The sequence below is a fragment of the Vicugna pacos genome, chromosome 8, assembly GCF_048564905.1.
Source record: "Vicugna pacos chromosome 8, VicPac4, whole genome shotgun sequence".
NCBI classification, from domain to species: domain Eukaryota; kingdom Metazoa; phylum Chordata; class Mammalia; order Artiodactyla; family Camelidae; genus Vicugna; species Vicugna pacos.
In genome coordinates this window covers 55,115,744-55,135,691 of record NC_132994.1, presented here as the reverse complement: position 1 = coordinate 55,135,691, position 19,948 = coordinate 55,115,744, and the positions used below count along the sequence as shown (strand labels likewise).

Sequence of the window (19,948 nt, the reverse complement as noted above, 5' to 3'; positions counted from 1 at the left end):
CAGTGTTGCCTGTGTCTGACTGAACCACAGTGACTTCAGAGATCAGAGAATCTCAGCCCTCTCCCACCAGGACTCCCAACCCCCGACCATAAAAAACAGAGAAGAGTCTTCCTGTTCTTTTAACTTGAGTCTTGCAAATTCATGATGACTGCTACTATCACATTTCTTTTCACTGATTCATTTAATAAGCATTATGTGCTTACCCTGTGCTGGGCATCCTTCCTAAGGGAAGCAGTGAATAAAACATACAATGTACCTGATCTCATGGAACTTATATTCTAGTTGGGGAGGTAGACAACAAGAATGAATTAAAACAGAGTCCATCAAGTGATAAGTATGATGGAGAAAAATTAAGCAGATAAAAGGGTAGGGCTAAAAGCTGCCACGTTGGGTAGCCATGAAGGGATTCACTGATAAGATAATATCCCAGCTGAGTCATGAGGGAATGAGCCTGGATGTCCCAGGAAGAGCATTCAAGAATGGACAGTTAATAAAAGGTTCCAGTGTGGGATGTGCACAGTGTGTTTGAGAAAACAGCAAGAAGGCCATCAGGGCTGGAGCACTTCAGGTCAGGAAAAAAGTTAGGAGATGCATTTAGAGGAATAGAGCCAGATTATATAGTGCCTCATAGGTGGCTATAAGAATTTTGACTTTTATGTGGGAGAAATGGGAAGACATTGGAGGATTCTGAGCAAAGGCTCTGATCTAAAAGGTACACTCGGCCTGTCAGAGAGGACAGAGGCAGAGGCAGGAAAATGAGGCTGTGGCCACAACCCAGGCAAGAGATGATGGTGGCAAGGACCCAAGTAGGTGCAGTGGAGGGAGTGACAACCAGCTGGACTCTGGTTATGCCATGAAAATCTTTCCAGAGTCAGAGCAATGTACAGGCATGTGCTAGTGGTTGGGCGTGAAGATTGGTTACACCCAACAGAGTTTTTGAGGTCAGTAAAAGACCAGATCAAGAACAGTCAAAGAAAAATCAATAGCATCTTTTATTCAGGACAATATGAGTGAAGGGCAGAAAACATTATTTAATGAAGCCCCAAGTCCTATGAATGGAGATTTTTAAATAATGTATTAGTGTACATAGTCCAAAAATTAATCAAGACTAAACTTGATCAGATTGGTCATTGTTCTTATTGCCGGTACTTGAACAATGAAGTTCCTTTTTTTTTTTCCTGAATTGAAGTCCATAAGCTATTTTACAACGCATAGCAATTATTTCCAGAATGTGGAAGTGCTCAAAGGTCACAAGTATTACTCAGTAGAGTTATTGAGGGCCCAGCTGATAAGAGTTTCCCAGTTGTGGGTACTACAGGTATGTGATTCTCCATAGGTCTGAGGAGGAGAAGAGTGGTGTCCAAGTTATAATCTGTGATGGAACTTTAAAAGATATCTCGCTGCTAACTCAATCATAGAATGAGGGAAAGGGTATAGAGCAGAAACCCAGTCCATCTGACCCCCTTGGATAAACCCCACTGAAGTCATCCAGAACACCAGTTTTGAAACACTTTTCTTAAGAGAACGAGGAACATGTAGTCAGTCCTTCATTACCAAGACCTGGCTGAAGATGTTGTTGGCCCCCAAGGACTGGCACTCCCACACACCTAGCCCAGCATCTGGCATACAGCACGTGCTCAGTGAAGATTTGCTTGACTGAATAAACAAAGGAATGACTGGCTGAATCTTCTCTGACATCATTCTCTCTCTTTACAGAATGAATATTACAAGTGGAGAACAAGGCATTGTGACTTTTTTTAGGATTTGGTTTTTTTTAAATTGAAGTACAGCTGATCTACAATGTTGTGCTAGTTTCTGGTGTGTTAGAGTCAATTATACATATATATATATATTCTTTTTCACTTTAGGTTATTATAAGACATTGAGCATAGTTCCCTGTGCTACACAGTAGGTCCTTGTTGTTTATCTATTTCATATACAGTAGTTTGTATCTGCTGATCTGAAACTCCTAATTTATCCCTCCCTGCCTAATCCTCTTTGGTAACTAAAGTTTGTTTTCTATGTCTGTGAGTCTGTTTCTGTTTTGTAAATAAGTTCATTTGTGTCATTTTTTTAGATTTCACATATAAGTGATATTATATGATGCTGAGAAGGCTAGGCGACAGGGGGCACCCAGATGGTGCAAAGAGAACCTAAGATAGGCTGCATATTTCTTCTTTAAAAGCCTAAGTCAGCTGAGAAGCAATGGAAACTTCACCTGGAGGAAATAAGGAGTTTAGATTCAGAAGCCTGATCCAGCGCAGAGGTGTTGAAAAACGTGTTAGCTCCACAAACCCCTGCATCCTGCTCCAGCAGGGTACCTACTTCCCTCTGTAGAAGTTGGCTTCAGGAAGGTAGGGCAATGTCTATTTTATTTGCTGCTTGTATCCTTGCTGCAGAGAACAATGTCTGGCACATGGCAGGGCAACAAATATGTTACTGAATGAATGAATGGGTACTGCTCAACAACCATCACAATTTCTTACTAAAAGGGGCGATTCTACCAAGAATGTGAAAGCAGTTACCCAAGAAGAAAAAGAAATCAGAATATATTTCTTCTTTTGACCCAAAAATCCTCTTTTAAAAAAATCTTTTTTATGACTTTCTTGTGCTTTTATGTATAATTTTGGTGCCTCTAAAAACATGTGGTTAAAAAATGTTGGTAAGAAAACTGATGTAGTGAATCATGGGCAAAGAACAGATGACCTAGTTTGATTAGATTTCCAAGAAGATATGAAAAAGCTCTGATGTCGTTAGAAATGATTGTTCTCCGCCTTCATCCTTTTAAGGAATTACTTGGTTTGATGGGCTCAAAAGCTTTATCAGATTGCTGGAAGCTGAGGGTGGGCGTGTAAAAGGCAGAGGCATTAGCTGAGTGGGGCCCAGGGCCCCGTGGATTGGGAAGGTGGAGGAGGACAGCGAGAGGAGAGGCTGCGAGGAAGGCCGTGTCTGCGGCGGGGCGGGGCCGCGGCGGGGCGGGGCTGCTGAGGGTGTGCAGTGAATGCCAGAGAGGTTACTCAGGAAGCTTCCAAGAAGGAGAGAAAGGAAGAATTAACCAGAGACCCACCTGCTTGAAGCCCTGCCAGGGGCCCTGGGAGCTGCAGTCACCAAGCCCATCAATTAAAATCACCCTGTCAGCCAAGGCCTGTCCCTGGCAGCACCCCCGCCTCCTGGGGCCAAATTCCTTGAAGGCCTCACAGTTTGGTTCACTCACTCACCTGCGAGCACGTTGCACAATCCCTGGCCCTACCCTGCCTTCCAGTCTGCCAGTCCTCAGTGTTTTCCTTTCTTCTCACCTAACAAAGTTCTCAACAAAAACAAGCCTCCACATCAAAGTGACCTAACGGCAAATGGTTTTTGAAGTGATTCTTGGTCCGTATTACACCCAAACAATAAGACAGTCAAATCTATGAACAAAATGAAATTGGATTTGCTTCAAGGACCATGGTTCAAACAAAAAGGGGATGTTCGGTGGGAGGATTCTAGTTTCCTCTTCTATCCAGAGCTGTCCGCTCACTGAGGGGAACGCTGGTGTCCTGACCGGTCACACTCCCAACCATGACGCCTAAACACTGCTTTCTAGGCTTCCTCCTCAGCTTCCCCCTGACAGGGGTGGTAGGTAAGTGCTTCGTTTCTTTTTACTTGCTCTCAGCTTTGTCATCTGAGTACGCTCAAGGGGACTGTTGGAAATGGTATGCATGACTGGGACATTGTGCTGTACACCAGAGGCTGACACATTGTAATTGACTGTACTCCAGTTAAAAAAAAGAAAGAAAGAAAAAGAAAAAAAGAAATGGTAATGGTGCTTTTCTCAGCTTTGTAAAAATTTCAGCTTTCTGCTGTCAGGAAATAATCAGAACAGACGTGGGGTCAGTTTCTCTCTGCAGCCTGAGTTGAGTAACTCCATGTGGACTTAATGCGTAGCTCCTAAGGAGGAGGCACTCTAATGCAAGAAAAGGGTGCAAGAAACTCCACACGGGATGAATGAACACTGTCTCCTTAGCATTTCTTTTCTTTCAAGGGACGAGATAGCATAGTGGTTACCAGTATAGCTTCCTCAGCCAGACTCTGAGTCTGGATTTCAACTCTGCCATCTTTTTATCTAGAAAAAACATGGGCAGTTGGCTTAACCACATGTGCCTCGATTGCTTCATCTGTAGAATGGGGATTATAGGTCACTGTGAGGATTAAATGAGTTCATACATGCCAAGTGCTTAGAGCTATGCCTACCACAGAACAGAGACCATAAACACCATGTGAGAATTTGCTACTGGTGTTCATGGAGAGCTGTCCAAGAGCAGAGAGGATCTTACCACCCCAGGATACCTCTGAGCAAGGCCATCAGGACCCGCAGTTAACAGATGGGCACCTCTCAGTGTAAATGGCTCAAATAACTTTCCCAAGACTATCCAGTTGCCCAGTGACTGATAACAGAACAGTTCAAGCCTCCATTTCCCAGAAATGTGTGGATTTGAATAGACAATGTCTTTGGTCTTTGTTAATACCAAGGGCTTAGTTAGCAGGATACAGTGCTACCAAAATGACCTTGGCTCTGCATCCTACTAGACTTGTCACCTTGGGCAAGATACACAACTTCTTAAAGCCTCCATTTCCCCATCTTTAAGATGCACTAATAAAAATACTTACCTTATTTGGTGGTTGTGAGAGTGAAAGATGTAAAACTTTGAGTTCAGTTCCTGATGTATATGTCATGTTTGTACGTGTTCCGTGATTAATGAACGCCAGTCAGGCGGAGAAGGGGGAGGAGGAGGAGTATCTTCAGCCTCTCATTGCTTTGCTGCCTCCACTGGCTCCTCTGTCCCAAGGCTGTCCTCTCAGTTTGCTGTGGTAGGGGAGACTCAGACTCTGGAGGCAGAGTGCCTGGGTGCAAAATCAGCTTTGCTGCTGCTGCACCAGCGCTTTCACCTCTCCAAGACTTGGGTTCTGGTCTGTAAGAGGAAGACCGCAAGAGTCCCTTTTTCCTAGAAAAGTTGGGTGGATTCAGTGAGCTCATGCTCATGAAATCCCCCGTGTCCCATCCAGAGTGATCTGCTATTTTCCTTGATGGTGGTTACAGTGGGGTTACCAAAATGAGGGAAGAAATCTGAAGACAGATGAGATAAAGGTCATTGAACCACCTATCTTCAGGACAGCAGATCAACTCTAGGCAGGGTCTTCAGGAAATTTGTCATCTCCTGAAAGCCTCTGGAGTTTTACAGACTAAGTATGATTAACTGGGTAGTGATTGCGATAAGCAAAACCAATGGTGGCAATAGATTCTTTCCAAGTAAACATCACCACTTGATAAACTGAAGGAAGTCCCAAAAAGTAAAAGTTAAAACAGACAAAAACAAAATAATAGTATTAACACTACTGATTAATACTATTGTGCTTTCTACTGTTGGTTACTATTGGTTGGTAAAAACAAATACCTAAAAAAATAGCCCGTTTCATTAGAAAATAACAAATCTTGAATGTTCAGAGCTGAGATCATGGGCTTAGGAGTACTTGCTTCCATCTTAACAATATTTGAGTAAAGACTTGAGAATGTGAAGAAATGAGGCATGTGGAAATCCAGGGAAGAGAGTTATAGGAAAAAGGAAAGGCCAATTCCGAGATCTGGGAGGGGACCTCCCCTAGCATGGCGGAGCAGGAGAAATAAGGCCACTCTGGAGAAGCCAGGGGTCGGCTGGCAGAAAATGACATCAGGGAAAAGACAGAGGATGTGCTTCCTGACTCCTCCTTCTGGCCACCTGCCTTTCCCTTAGCAGAAATTTCAGACCTGCCAGGGAGGCAAAGCTTTGCTTCTGCCCATTTTAGGTTTTCAGCTGGGACTGTGGTGAGTTTTTTTGTTTGTTTAACTTACACAATGTTACATGTCCAATTTATTCAATAAAAAAGATCAACTGGGACTCTAACAAAAAGTCAGATTAACAAGGAAACAGTTTATTAAGGTGTGCAGCACACAACACTGGGGGAACTTAAACAAAGAGAAACTCATAATGACAGCTTAGAACTCTGGCTTGTGTGGCATCTTCAACAGAGAACAACACAACCATAGGAACAAGACAGGACAAAGGAAAGCAATCTTCGGCTTCCAAGGGTGGCAGTCTATTAGGAAAGTAAATCTGTGGGAGGAAACTAATGAAATAAGTTTTATTTGCAGATCCTTCTAGTGTCTTCTCTGGGCTGGCAAGAGACTATCTCCAGTAAAAGGAGAATTTATGTCCTGCCTTTAGGCAGAAAAGAGGGGAGGTTGAGAGAGCTTTTCCCACCTTTGTTGCTGCTTAATTGCCTTCAGCTCAAAATCATTTTTATGTCAAAGAGGCATATTTGGGGGTAACATATTCTGGTTTCCTTCAGACTCTAGAATGAAATTCTGTCAAAAGTCTCTTGTGTCCAATGGACTAAATGCAGATGAGACTGGCCTCCATGTCACATGAATTGAGCAAGAAAGCACCAGCTGTACCAGTGTGAAATTATCCCCCTTCCAAGCATGTCTCCTGTTGAGACTCTTCTCAGGCACATGAGGCCCCACGGTAGGGCCTTGGGCTGTTTCCATCCACAGCCTGGACCAGTCCCCCTGAGCCATACACCAGGTACCTGGAGCCAGGATGCAGGCAGGTGAGAGCAGCCCCTCAGGGGTGGAATAAAGCCAGGTCAGCTGAGAATGGTAGAGGGCAATGAGGCAGGACACAGAGCTGTAGCAAGAACCAGAGATAGGAGGACCGAGTCCCAGGCTGAGGTCCTGGAGGCAGAATTGATCCCAGACGACACCTGGCCCTGGAGTAGGGGTCATGCAGGAAGGTGGGCAAGCGGCCAGGTCTGGGCCTTTCATCCCAGGCATCACACTCCATCATCACCAGGGAAGGGACCCAGGACAATATCTTTTCGCTCCTATTTCTTCCTCTCCAGCTTGGGAATGGGGTGGGAGTTTATCATTCAGCCTTTTTATAGTCTGTAACACAACTGTTTGGAAACTTTAGCATGCATCAAAATCATCACACTGAGGATTCAAAATGTTGACTTATGGGCTCCGCTCTCACCATCTGCACTTAAGAGCAGCTACTTCAGGGAATCCTGATGCAGGCATCACATTGAAAACGACTGCTTATAACAATGGCGCTCCTACAATGCTTAGTGTTGTTCCTTTTCTTATTATTTTAGAAACTCAGTCAGCCCATCAGTCTCTGAAGCCTCAGCGAGTACATTTTCAGTCCCGAAATTTTCACAACATTTTGCACTGGCAGCCTGGACGGGCTTGTACCGGCAACAGCAGTATCTATTTTGTGCAGTATAAAATGTAAGTAATCTGAGCTGGCTCTGGCTGGTGGAGATGGCCACTGAGATTACAGCTTCTAGAATGCAGTGGAGGATTAGGATCTGAGCTTTCTTTCTCAGTTTCAGAAGGGTTGAGAAGAAGCAGAAGTCAGGGCAGGAGTGTCTTGTCTGCCCTAAATGTGACACAAAATGCATGATGATGAACACTCCTTTCGGGGAGACAACGTTATCCCTTGGAGACCCAGCACTGAGACCTTACAGGCTCAGCCTTTGGCTTCATAGCAGAGCCTGACACTCAGTAGACTCTCAATACGTATTCGTGTAGTGAATGTTAGAAGCGATTTGTTTGCACATAATAGGTACTCAATTAAATTGATGTACTATTAATAATTTAAAAAGAAGTTGCTGAACACGTGAATGTGAGTGTGTAAACTACATTTGAAATTTAAAGATCATTTTTTTAGAGTGGGCTTACTATTTGGAAAACTCCTTCCAAAAATGGATGTTTCCTGTAAGTATGAACGCAACTTGGAACATGCCGCTGCACGTTCCTCTCGTGTGGTCCTCAGGCTAGTTCTGGTGGATCATTGCCAAAACTCAGATATAATCTACTCCTTTCCTGGATCAAGGCTTGGAAACAGAAACTTCTAATTTACAAATGGCAGATTTTCCTGCCCTTACATCCCATATGTTTCGGCGGGGGTGGATGTGGGGACACAGGGGGAGAGTTGAGGCTGTTCCTTCTCTTACATAGTTTGAGATGCTGGCTGAACATGAGACAGGAGATATTACAATTTAGCTTTTATGGTTTTTCTAGTTAGAAATTCAGAAACTCAGATGCAGCTATGGACCAAAATAGCCATTTTTATGCCATAAATTCATTCATGTCTCTCCAGCACAGGGTATGTCCAAGGTCAGATTTTTCGATTAATCAACCTCTCCCTAACTTCATAAGGACTGTCTCCAGAAGTTTCTCAGTCTTTAACTGCTGCTGCTTTTCTCAATATATTTTGTGTAGCAACTGTAAACTTTACAAATCTTTATAATAAAGATTTCTCCACTCCAAAAATAGATATGTGCATCGTTGGAGATGCTTCCTGCACATGAGAAGTAGAGACTGGTGATCTTTTTCTTCCTCTCCCTTACATAGCATAAATATGTCCAAAGTGGGCCTACTTATGTTCCAACATAAGAAGTGGATTAGAAGTTATTTTATCCATGAAAGTAATGAAGATTAAACTTTGGGGTCCCCTGGAAGAATTTCATAGTTTTAATTCTTTTTCTTAAATAGGGCTCCCAAACTTGTATAAAATTCAGAATACCTGGATCTATTCTTACCTATGTGGTAGTTTCAACAACACAATGCAGATTTATGTTTTTGAAATCTTTCACTTTGGGTCTACCCAGTTCTCGTGGGTCTACTGTTAATATCTGTGCCATTTGGCATAGGACAAAAAAATGAGGTATTACATTAAAAGAGAAGCCATTCATCACAGCTAAATTCAGCTAGCAAAGACAGTATCTCATCAATAAAAAACATTAAATTGTGCTCCAGGTATGTTATGATGTCTTCTAATATAATGAAACTGCTGTCATCATAGAGTTCCCAGAGTATAGGCACAAACAACATTCCTCACTATGTGTCTAGAAAGTTATATTTCAAGTCCTTCAACAAGTATTTTGGAAGCTTTTCTCCCAGCCTCTAATTCCTGCTTGTGCCCACCACCATCTTACTGTTTTTTTCTCTGATTTGTAACCGGTAAGGAGGGGAAGTATGAATCTTCCCTTTGGCTGTTGCATCACCCCACAGTCTTCAGCTGAATCAGCCTAGCTGGCTCTTTGCCTCATTACCTTTGCTTCGTGGGCACTCCTCCCTTTCTCCCAGCCTCTAGCTGCAAACTCCTTATATAGCCCTCACTACAACGCCCCTTCCCCCCAACCCCGTTTGTCAAAAAGGAGACCGACCTTACTTGTTGGGCAAGCATCACCTGAGATGAAAAGTGGTAGCAACTTCTCAGAATCAGCCACATGACTCAACAACTAGCTGATGAGAAGTGAAGAAAACCATAAGCAGTTGAAACCTCAGGAACATTAAGGATGTGGAGAGCTCATACTCAAAAAAATGGAAGTTGGTTCAGACGTCAGAAGAAAACCTTCACTAAGTACTAAAAAACCCCAAATCCTTACGCTAGAAATAGAGAAGTTATCAGACTTGAGTTTATCTTTCATCAAGATAACATTTTAATTAACAGAAAGGAAAAATTTTTAAAACATACTTAAGAGTAGCTGTCAACTTTCACAGTGGTACTGATATTGAAGGACAGATTGCAACCAGTCTAAAAAATCGACAGACTGAAAAAATTGAAGACTCTTTCAGTGAAATAAAGGAACTCAGAGCTTTGTCTTTTCCTTTCTACAGGTATGGACAGAGACAATGGAAAAATAAAGAGGACTGTTGGGGTATTCGCGAGTTCTTTTGTGACCTTACCGATGAAACGTCAGAGATATGGGAACCTTATTACGGGAGAGTGAGGACGACCTTGGCTGGGATCCACTCAGGCTGGACCATGACACAACGGTTCACTCCCTGGTGGGAAAGTGAGTTCTGTGGACTTTCGTAGCATTTGCTCTCCCTGACTTAAAATAGCCCTCACAGAGCATGGCTAGCTACCTGGCCCTCTTTTTTGCTGAGGGCCACTCCACCATCTCATTTGATCTAACTCTCAGAACGACTCTAGCAAATGGCTCTTACTATTCCCCTTTCACAGCCCAGGAAATCACAAGCCTTCAATAGCAACCCTGGTCTCACATCTTGTATTCCCCCAAGTCAGCGTTCACATTTGGTTGCATCCAACTGCAGAGCTGACACGCTATCCCACTGCTGAGATGTTGCCTCCTAGAAAAAAGAAGTCTCTTTAGATAGCAGAAAAGGAGTCATATTGCCCTTCCTGAGCATGAGAGTCAAGTTCCTGAAAATACACATTAGAAGGATTTTTTGTTGAAGAAATTAAGAATTTTAATTACCTCTCCAAAAGGGAAGAACCAGAGTGCTCTCTTGTATTCATTTCTCAATGATGTATATTCTTCTTCTAGTTTATTCATAATCTCAAAATAATATATTATAGCCTATGGTTCAAATTATGAAAGAAACCATTACCAATAGACTTTATGGAAAATAGTAGACAAAAGGCATGGGGAAAAAAAAAGAAAGTGTTTAAAGTATATGTACAAAGATATGCAAAACAAAACCAAGTAGAAAATACAGGTATTTATTACAGTCTTCACTATTGCAACTCATCATGAAGCTGTAGTTAATATTTATAATTTTTTTCCTCATTATTAACTCAACATTTGCTTTCTTTTCACTCAGCACCTCAACCGTACATTCTCAAGGAGTTTGAGTCTTTTTGATCTTTCCTGTATTAGCATAACATAGTCTTATATTAGTTTTTATCACTGAATATAGGAGTTCTAAGGGGCACCCCAGAGGATGCCAAGCATACTTGACCCTGTTGTATATATAACAACTCTATTTCCCTTTGAGAATCAGAACCAGTCACCCTAGATGACACAAGGAGCTCATTTTCTCCTTGTTGGTTAAATGGTATAAGGAACTCCAGACTGTCCAGAGGCTGCCTCAACTTCCTATTCTTGAAAACCACTGTTGTTATAACCCAGAAGAATTAAGAATCAAGTGTATGGGGAACAAACCATTTGATGAGTCGTTCACTGTGTTTAATAGTGAGAATTGCCCCTCCTGCCTCCACTTCTTGTATCCTAGACCATGAATTCCATCTATGGAAGAAATAGCACCATACATTTGATATAAGGTTAGAGAATATACCAATTCAAATTTCACCTCTCAAAATATTGTCTCTCACACTGAGTTTTCAATTATCTACTCTACCTTCCTATCAAGTCAAGGGGTTCTGAGTGATGGGGTATATTATATGGTAAGGCCAAATATTCCTGTGGATATGAGACCACTTCTTCCATGTTGACCTAGATTTTCTGTCATAAGCAATATATTGTGGAGTACTATGTTCATGAACAAGGCATTTGCTATATCTATGGTGAGGAGTGAACATGGGGACTGCTGATAAAAGCATTGAAGCAGGAAAAACAAATGCAAAATCAGGAAAGTATCTATTCCAGTGTCTCTTGTCCCCTCCCTATTGGAAGGGATCAAAAAAATATGCTAAATAAAATGAACTTCACTGGGAGTTCAGCACCAGTCCTTTTTACTGGGAAATTGGACACACTGCAGTGTTGGTCCAGTCTTGGCAAGCAGAAGTCCATATTGTCAAGTATGTATGGCTTCCACTCCTTTCAACATAACCACTTTGTTCTGAGCCTGTTGAGCAAGTACGGGACACCAGGGAAACAGGTTCTCACTGCCTCCATCCAGATTTTTTTAAAAGAATGTTGCTGAGATATAATTCATACCCCTTACAATTACTCCTATAATATATACAAGTCAATAATTTTTAGTATATTCACACATATGTACAACCATCACCTATAGTCAATTTTAGGACATTTTCGTCACCTCAGAAAGAAACTACACACTCTTTGGCTATCACCCTCCTATTCCCTCCCTCCTTCAGCCTCTCAGCCCTACATAACCACTAATCTACCTTCTGTCTCTGTAGAGTTCCCTCATCTTGATACTTCATGTGAATGGAATCATATAATATGTGATCTTTTGTGATTGACTTCTTTCATTTAGGATAATGTTTTCAAGGTTTGTCCAGGTTGTAGCACATGTCAGTGCTTCATTCCTTTTTGTGGCTGAATAATATTGCAGGACATGGATATACTGCACTTCGTTTATCCATTACTCAGTTGATGGACATTTGCGTTGTTTCCGCCTTTTGACTACTATGAATAGTGTTCCTGTAAACATTCATGGACAAGTTTCATGTAGATGTGTTTTTATTTCTCTTGGGTATATACCTAGGAGTGGAATCGCTGGATCACACTGTAACTTTCTGTTTAATTACTTGAGGAACTGTCAGACTAAAGCAGTGGCACCATTTTACATTCCCATCAGCAATGTATGAGGGTTTCTATTTCTCCACATCCTCAGCAACACTATCTAACTTTTTTCTTATAGCAATCCTGGTGGATATGAAGTGGTATCTCATGAAATTTTTTTTTTTCAAAAAAATCCTCAAGTGTGATCCATTAGGCTAGTTGGCAGGATTAGCATTGGCTGACATGAGGTAAGACTTTGGCTCAATTCTATTTAAATTGAGATAGTGTTGAGAAGCTCTTATGTTCTTTCTATGCGGCTATCCCCAGTAAGGAAAGAAAAAAAAAAAGAACTAGAAAAGACTATCCCAGTACCTCTTAGCTAGAAGAATAGGAAGCCCAGGGCATAAAAGAGTTCAAATTGTACTTGGTGAGGCAGTAGTGAGGAGCCCTGCCTACTCGGCTGTTCCTTCACCCTCCAGCTTTGCCCTCTCCTGCTACACAGCTCCTGAGGCTTTTTGAAGAACATGTTTTAAAAAACATGTTTCTAAGGCATTAGGACAGTATGTTCCTAGAATCTGTGATACAGGCCTAATGAGCCAGCTGGACATCTTGACTCATTTGAGACCTGTTTCTGGGCAGCAGGAAGTTATTTTGGTTAGGAAGTTCTGGTTTCTGTTGTCTATCTAGAGACAAAGCAAGATTTTTTAAATTTTTCTCTAAAGTTAAAAGCAGGATTTGAGGCTCCATAAGATTTCAGAATTATCTAACCCCAGAATTTCTTGGATTAAAATAATCGTGGAGTTTTAGAATAGGCTTGATTTTCTAATGGAATGGGCTAACTTCAGGCTAAATAATCGCCTTGCTTCTTTATTCCTTCAGCAAGTATTTGTAAGCACTTACTATCTGGCGTTATACTAGGTCCTGGGAAGGAAACAGTAAGCATAGCAGAAGCAAAATCTCTTTCTTCATAGAGCTTTCTGTTTAATAAGGAAGATAGACATTAATAAAATAATCACACAAACAAACATACAATGATGCCGACAACAGATGGTACAGAAGAGCCATGCAGCACTATGAAAGCCAGGTCGAGGAGGGACCCGATCAGGGAGGTCAGGAAAGGTGTCTCTGGGAAAATGACACTTGAGGTGATATCTAAAGATGAGTAGGCATTAATTCTGCAAAGAGGGCAGAATAGAGCATTCCAGGCAAAGGGAACAGCATTGGCAAAGACCCTGTGGGGGTCATGGCAAATACAAGAGACTGAAAGACAACTCATTTGTTGAAGAAGAGCAGGCGGGGGGTGGAGGGCACAAAATGAGGTGGGACTGGAGCACCATGAATGGGAATTTTCTGTTAAGGTGTTATGACTTCCTCCAGAAAAATGTAAATTTAATCAGGGGGCCATGTGATCAGATTTGTGCATTGAAAATATCATTTTGGCTATATTTGAGGGTGCATATCAGAAAAATACAAATTAGATACAGGTAGGTAGATCCCTGTAACAGTCCACGGGAGATGGGATTTGGCTTGAACTGGGGTGATGAAAAGGGCTATAGAAAATCTATTGTTGGAGGAACATTTTGGTAGGAAAAATTAGCAGGTCTTGGTGATGGGTTGGCTATAGGGTCAAGGGAGAAAGACATGTTGAAGATGACGTCTAAGTTTGTGGTTGGCATAACCAGATGAATCACTGAGATGTTTTTGATGAAGTTCAATGGAAAAAGACCAGCTGGACAGGGTGAAGGGTAATTGAGATCATGAGTTTAATTCTGAATATGCTGAGTTTAAGATGCTTTCCAGACACCCAAGAAAAATATCTGTATAGATCCAAGGATCTATTAGAGACACAAATTTGTAAGTAATTTGCATATAGTACAATGCTTGAGTAGGGAAGATAAATCTTAAAAAGAGATTGAGACAAAACAACCAAAGAGATAGGAGGAAATCAGAGGACTGCTTTATTTGTGAATGCCACAGGAAGAGAATACTTCAAGAAGAGAGCAGTCAATTAGGAAAACGGTGCTGTGAGCTCATGTTGTCTTAAATTGGCCATTGTAACATAATCACAATCCAGTGAATGGGCCAAGAATGGTCACTGAGTCACAAAGTCCGTCATCATAGATCACAGATTAGGAGTCCCTGTGAAGTCCGGAGCCAGGCTCCCTGGTATTCCTGGGCCAATGCTTGAAATATGTGCTTCACCTGTATTTAGGGTTAAATAACACATTAGACAACCCAAATCTAAGATAATGAATTGATAAATTCAGAGGAGAAGTTCTGTATGCATATGATTAAAAAAAATTCTTTAACAGTCATAACTTGGGCAAGAAGGGACAAATATTAGTCAGTTTAAATATAAATATTTTAGTGAAAAAATACAAATGATGTTTAATCTTGACAGTATTTATCTTCAACTAATTTCTACCAAAGTAAGTCTAAACTCTGAGTCACACAAAAGAAAAACTGGGTTTTTGTTTCTTTCTGTTTTTTGGGGTGCTAAATATAAAAAGAATGTTAAAAATATGTTTTTTTTAATCTAGGAGAAAATTAATTATACATCGTACTAGCCTACAAAACTGAACAGTGACTCATTCTTCTCTCCTTGCAAGTGATAGGCAAGAGGTCAATGGTCACCAGAATTTGGAGCATGAAAACCATATACGGGGTGAAATATCAACCACTTTGCAGGATTAAAATGTAAACAACGGGGAATTCCTTCTTCAAGCAATTAGGCAAAATTTCCAACCTAGTTGAAAAGTGAATTCATAATTTTTGGTTCCAAATCAAATAGTTGGGTGGTGGTAGAGTGGGAATCCTCCTCTTCTAAAATGGCTGAGAAATTCTGGATAAAATACAACACATTCTCTTAACTCTGTAGAGGAGCATGAACAAAGATAAAGGAAATCTCCAGGAGTGAAAACAAGGTAGCTGGAAACCACAGGAGAAGCAGTGAAGTCCCACTGCCACAAGGGCCTTTGCCCAATTTAGTAACTAGACCGTGGGAGGAAACAGCCACTCCTGGGGAAGAAGACAATGTCATAAGCCAGCACAAAGTGGGGAGTTTCCGGCCATAAAATCTTCTACCCTCAAGGGGCTGCACTCTCCATGAAACAGCAGACCAGGAAAAGCCCTTCCAGCAAGGGAGGAAACAAAGAAATGTGTATGTTTCAGTCTTGATTGTGTTAGGAATCAAGTGTTTCCTAAATTCAGAAAAGTTTGAGATTCAAATATACACAACTCTCATGTTTCAGAAAACACCAGCTTGAGGTTGTGCCAGCTTGATGGTGCCATGGGATGCCTTGCAAAGCCAAATACTTAAACCCAAATTCAGAAGCTGCACCACACAGATGAGGTGTGTGGTCTATGTCCGTGGTGCAGTTCAGTGGTGTGACTATGGTCTTTTTAATACATGAGACTGGGTCCATTGGGAAAACAAGAAGTCTCAGTCCCCTACATCACCCATTTACAAAATCAAGTCTGGCTCGATGAAAACAATAAAACTTAGCAATGACAGACTGCAGGCCAAACTGAACCTGTGGAAACAAAATTGTATCCGATTATAGTCACACCCATTCGTTTACATTTTGTCTGTGACTGCTCTCACTCTACAGCTGTAAAGTCAAGCAACTAACACAGAGCCATATATGGCCCACAAAGCCTAAAATATGCATTGTCTGGCATTTTACAGAGGATGCTTGCTGGCCTCCATTCTGTAAAATAACGTGGGAGAAGATTTTCGTGATTTGGGGCTAAGCAGACTCCCAAAAGTACTAATGATGGAGAAAATGGCTGGTAAATTAGACTACCCTAAAATTATGAACCTCTGTGTATCAAAATATACATTAGAATGATGAAAATGTGAGCCACAGAGAGAAGATATTTATATACATGTTTTTGACAAAAGATTATGCCCAGAATGTACAAAGACCCCTTACAAACTAATAATTAAAAGACAACCAATTAAAAAATACGCAAAAGATTTGAACAGACTCTTCGCAAAAAGGAATATCCAAATGGTCAACAAACATGTGAAACTTCATTAGTCATCAAGGAAATACAACTTAGAAACACAATAAATTGGTACTGCAGACTTACCAGAATAGCTAAAGTTAAAGAGTGAAACAAGCCAGACACAAAGTGTATATTGTATGATTCCAAAAACTAATGTATATGGCAGTAGAACTCAGGACAATTACGGTTACCCTCTGGGGTTAAATAATTGGAGGAAACATAAAGGAGGTTTCTGGGGTGTTTCCTGTTTCTGGGGTGCTTCTGCTACCACCCAGAATAAGAAATATCTGGTTTCCTGTTCTGGGTAGTAGCTATAGAGGAGTGTTTATTTGTCAAGATTTGTTGAGTCATATGCTCGTGATTCATTTGTCTTGTATCTATCTTATAGGTTGAGAAAAAAGTTTATTTGAGATTTTAAAATTCACACTAAAGCAACAAAAAAGGAAGTGTCAACTTTAAACATGTGCTTATGATACAAACACAAAGAAGCAGATCAATACAAGCAAGCTTGGCAGAAACAAGCACTGGCTAGACCAGCACTTTGAGAATTTGTAATATTGGAAGCAGATAGTAAAAGAAAAAAGTTTAAAGAAATAAGAGAGGGAATGAAAACATAGTCAAAAGACAGAATATTATTAAAACCAGATAGATTGAAAAAGACTCAAATAGAGCTCATTGAAATGAAAAATTATAATAATTGAAGTTAAAAATTGATTTTGGGGGTTAAAAATCAGTTTAGACATGACTAAATAGTAAATTGGTGGAATGGAAGACACCTCTGAAGAAACCATTCAGAATCCTCTGCTGAGAAAAAAGAAAAATAAAAAAGAAATTAAGACATGGAATATTAAATAAGAGATGCTAACAGATGTCAAACTGAAATTCCAGAAGAAAAGCACCTCTCTCTCTCTCTCTCTCTCCACTGATCAATCATGGCTAATTTTCAAGAATTATAAAAGACAGAAATCTACAAATTGAAAATATATCATGAATGCCAAACAGGAAAACAACAGCAAAATCCATTAAAGAATTAAATTTATCTAGAATTACTATAGTTAATCTGGTGGAAATTACAGTGACTATTAATTTGTTTAGTTTTCTTTCCTAGTTAACAATCATCTGGGTATTGATACCAAAATGCAAGAAACAAAAATTTTCTCTCGATCCCTCTTGTGCTATTCCATGGTGTATAACATAATCCTGTTGAAATAATTTTATAGCAACATGTCTTCAAATGATTTTAAAGCTGCTTTGAAATTTTACATCTTTAAGGGCCTAAAAAATATTTGCCTTACTCTAAGATCTTAGCCCAAATAACATTTTATACTTCATTTTCCAAAACAATCACTGCAAGCTATGGAAATGATTGATAAATGTCAACTTAAAGCTGATTCAGAATGTAACAGTCTTTGCAAATAAAACATCAACTTCAAAGAAACTTCTCAGATATTTATATTTTAGGTGTCAGCACTGTCTCTCCATAATGATTTTTGCCAGGTATCTGAATTTAATAATGATTTGTTATTATGCATAATGTGTCCATGTGAAATACTCCATTTTTTAAATCATTTATCAAAACTTCCTATTCTTTCTCCAGCAAAAATAGATCCTCCAGTCATGAATATAACCCGAGTTAATGGATCTTTTCTGGTGATTCTCCATGCTCCCAACTTACCACATAGAGATGAAAAAGGAAAAGATGTATCAGTGGAAAGTTACTATGAGCTAGTATACCGAGTATTTATAATTAACAATTCACTAGAAATGGTAAGTTCAGATGAATAGATAAGTTTGCTATTTTTTCTTTTGTTTAAGTAACATTTTAGCCATAAAATATGTCCTGTCTTTTGCTGCTCTATCTCCTCTTATTTTCCCGTATCTTTTTTTAGTTCCTTCTCACTTTCACCCTCCTTGATAAACAATTAGTGGTTGGCATCACCATCAGAAGTTGCGTGTGTGTGTATGTGTGTTTGCAGCTTTTCAGCCACTCAGCTGGTCTCCATTTGATCTTCCCTGCATAGCTAAGATTGGTAGTAACAATATTTAATTCCATTTGATTGTCACAATATTCATTTTTATGGACTTTAAACACCTTATTTTAAAGTGGCATTTGGATTATATATTTGTGCCAATTTTGCTATGATATTATAATCTTCTGGTGCCTTTATTTTGGTTTGGTGGTTAATTGAAATTCCTTTTTTGGGGGGAGGGGTCCATCTAAGACAGGGTCCCTTTGGCTGTAAAAAACCAGAAACCCATCCAAATTGATTCAAATAGAAAAGTGGAGGGGAGAGGAAGAGTTTTATTAGGAGGTATCAATCTTATGGACAGCGAGAAGCAAGGAATAAGTGCTACTGGGATTTATAGTGACTGGGAAGGAGAAATGGAAAAGGAAGTCTTAAAGAACCTCACTCTGTTGGAGGTCACATGCTGCACGTCTACAGGTGTCTCCAAATCTACTGCATTCCCCTCTTGCACAGTCCAAATTCTTGAAAAAGAGACTCTGACCACTGGGTCAATCCATCAGCATCACTTAGGGAGAAGTCATGTGGTACCTTCACAGCCATGTGACCTGTCCCTTTATCAGTCTGTGATCTAGGACCCCAGAGAAGGAGGGTGTGTCTGGGAAGAAAACCCTACAGCCCATCTACTACAGTCGTTACGAACAACTTAATAATTTTATAAAAAATAGAGCAAGTCAATGACTTACTAAAAACCATTTATCATCTCGTTTTTCCTGCTTGTATACAGGAGCAAAAGGTATATGAAGGCACCCACAGAGTGGTTGAAATTGAAGCTCTAACACCTCACACTGGTTACTGTGTAGTGGCTGAAATATATCAGCCCATGTTAGACAGAAGAAGTCAGAGAAGTGAAGAGAGATGCGTGGAAAGTCCTTGAAATGCTCTGCATAGTGGAATCAAAAGGTCTCTGTGAATGGAATGGCTCATGTTTGAAGAATTTCATTGAAAGTCAATTTTTTGTTTTCTTAACGCAGTGTTCACTTTTACACTTTGGAGTTTAATCATTCTTTCTTCCTCTTTATTTTATTTGTAAACACATTTAAGCAACCCCCCCCCACACAAAAAGACATTAGAATTTAAAGAAGAGGCAGAGAACAAAGGGCTCCATGAAATACAGAACTTCATTTCTGATTGTAATGTCTCTAACAACAATCCCAATCCTTCTAAGTCAGCTAAATAAAAATTTAAGAACCAAGGAGAGAAGACATTGTTTAAAATGTTGTTGAATTAATATTTTTTTTAAATAGCATTACAGACAGGCAATCCTGGAGCAATCCATTTTTACTCTTTATTTGACAGTTAACTTGACATAGACATTTCAACTTTCACATAAATGGAATTTTTAGCTGAATGAGTATTTTCCATTGCATTTCTATTTTATATGAATATACTTTTTCATACATTCATTTTCCATTATGTAATACTCCTACTTAATGAACCGTTACTTTCTTTCAAATTCTATTCTGTGTAAATAAGAATAGTATTTGAAAAAACAAAAAACCTCTCATGATCTCTGAATTAATATCTACATTAAGTTTATCAACAATAACATCTAAATACAAAAGGGTGCCCACTCAATTCAATTTCCCTCATTTAACACATACATTAAAGTTTTCTTTTCTGCTTTTGTTTTGTTTTCTAACATTGCCTTAGAA

The 19,948-nt window shown here is 40.0% G+C and overlaps 1 protein-coding gene across 1 annotated transcript; it reads left to right on the top strand.

Annotated features, from left to right (window-relative positions):
• Positions 1–3,522: 3,522 nt before the first annotated feature.
• IL22RA2 (interleukin 22 receptor subunit alpha 2) lies at positions 3,523–19,727 on the top strand. Its single transcript, XM_006200132.4, has 5 exons — positions 3,523–3,619; positions 7,168–7,303; positions 9,701–9,879; positions 17,867–18,036; positions 19,021–19,727. The coding sequence occupies exons 1-5, from the start codon at positions 3,559–3,561 to the stop codon at positions 19,168–19,170; spliced, it is 696 nt and encodes a 231-aa protein (XP_006200194.2). The 5' UTR covers positions 3,523–3,558; the 3' UTR covers positions 19,171–19,727.
• The last annotated feature ends 221 nt before the right edge of the window (positions 19,728–19,948 follow it).

Coding starts and splice junctions, on each gene's coding strand:
- IL22RA2 (XM_006200132.4), top strand. CDS start 3,559: ATGACGCCTAAACACTGCTTTCTAGGCTTCCTCCTCAGCTTCCCCCTG. Junction 3,620..7,167: donor CCCCCTGACAGGGGTGGTAG/GTAAGTGCTTCG, acceptor TTATTATTTTAG/AAACTCAGTCAGCCCATCAG. Junction 9,880..17,866: donor GTTCACTCCCTGGTGGGAAA/GTGAGTTCTGTG, acceptor TTCTTTCTCCAG/CAAAAATAGATCCTCCAGTC.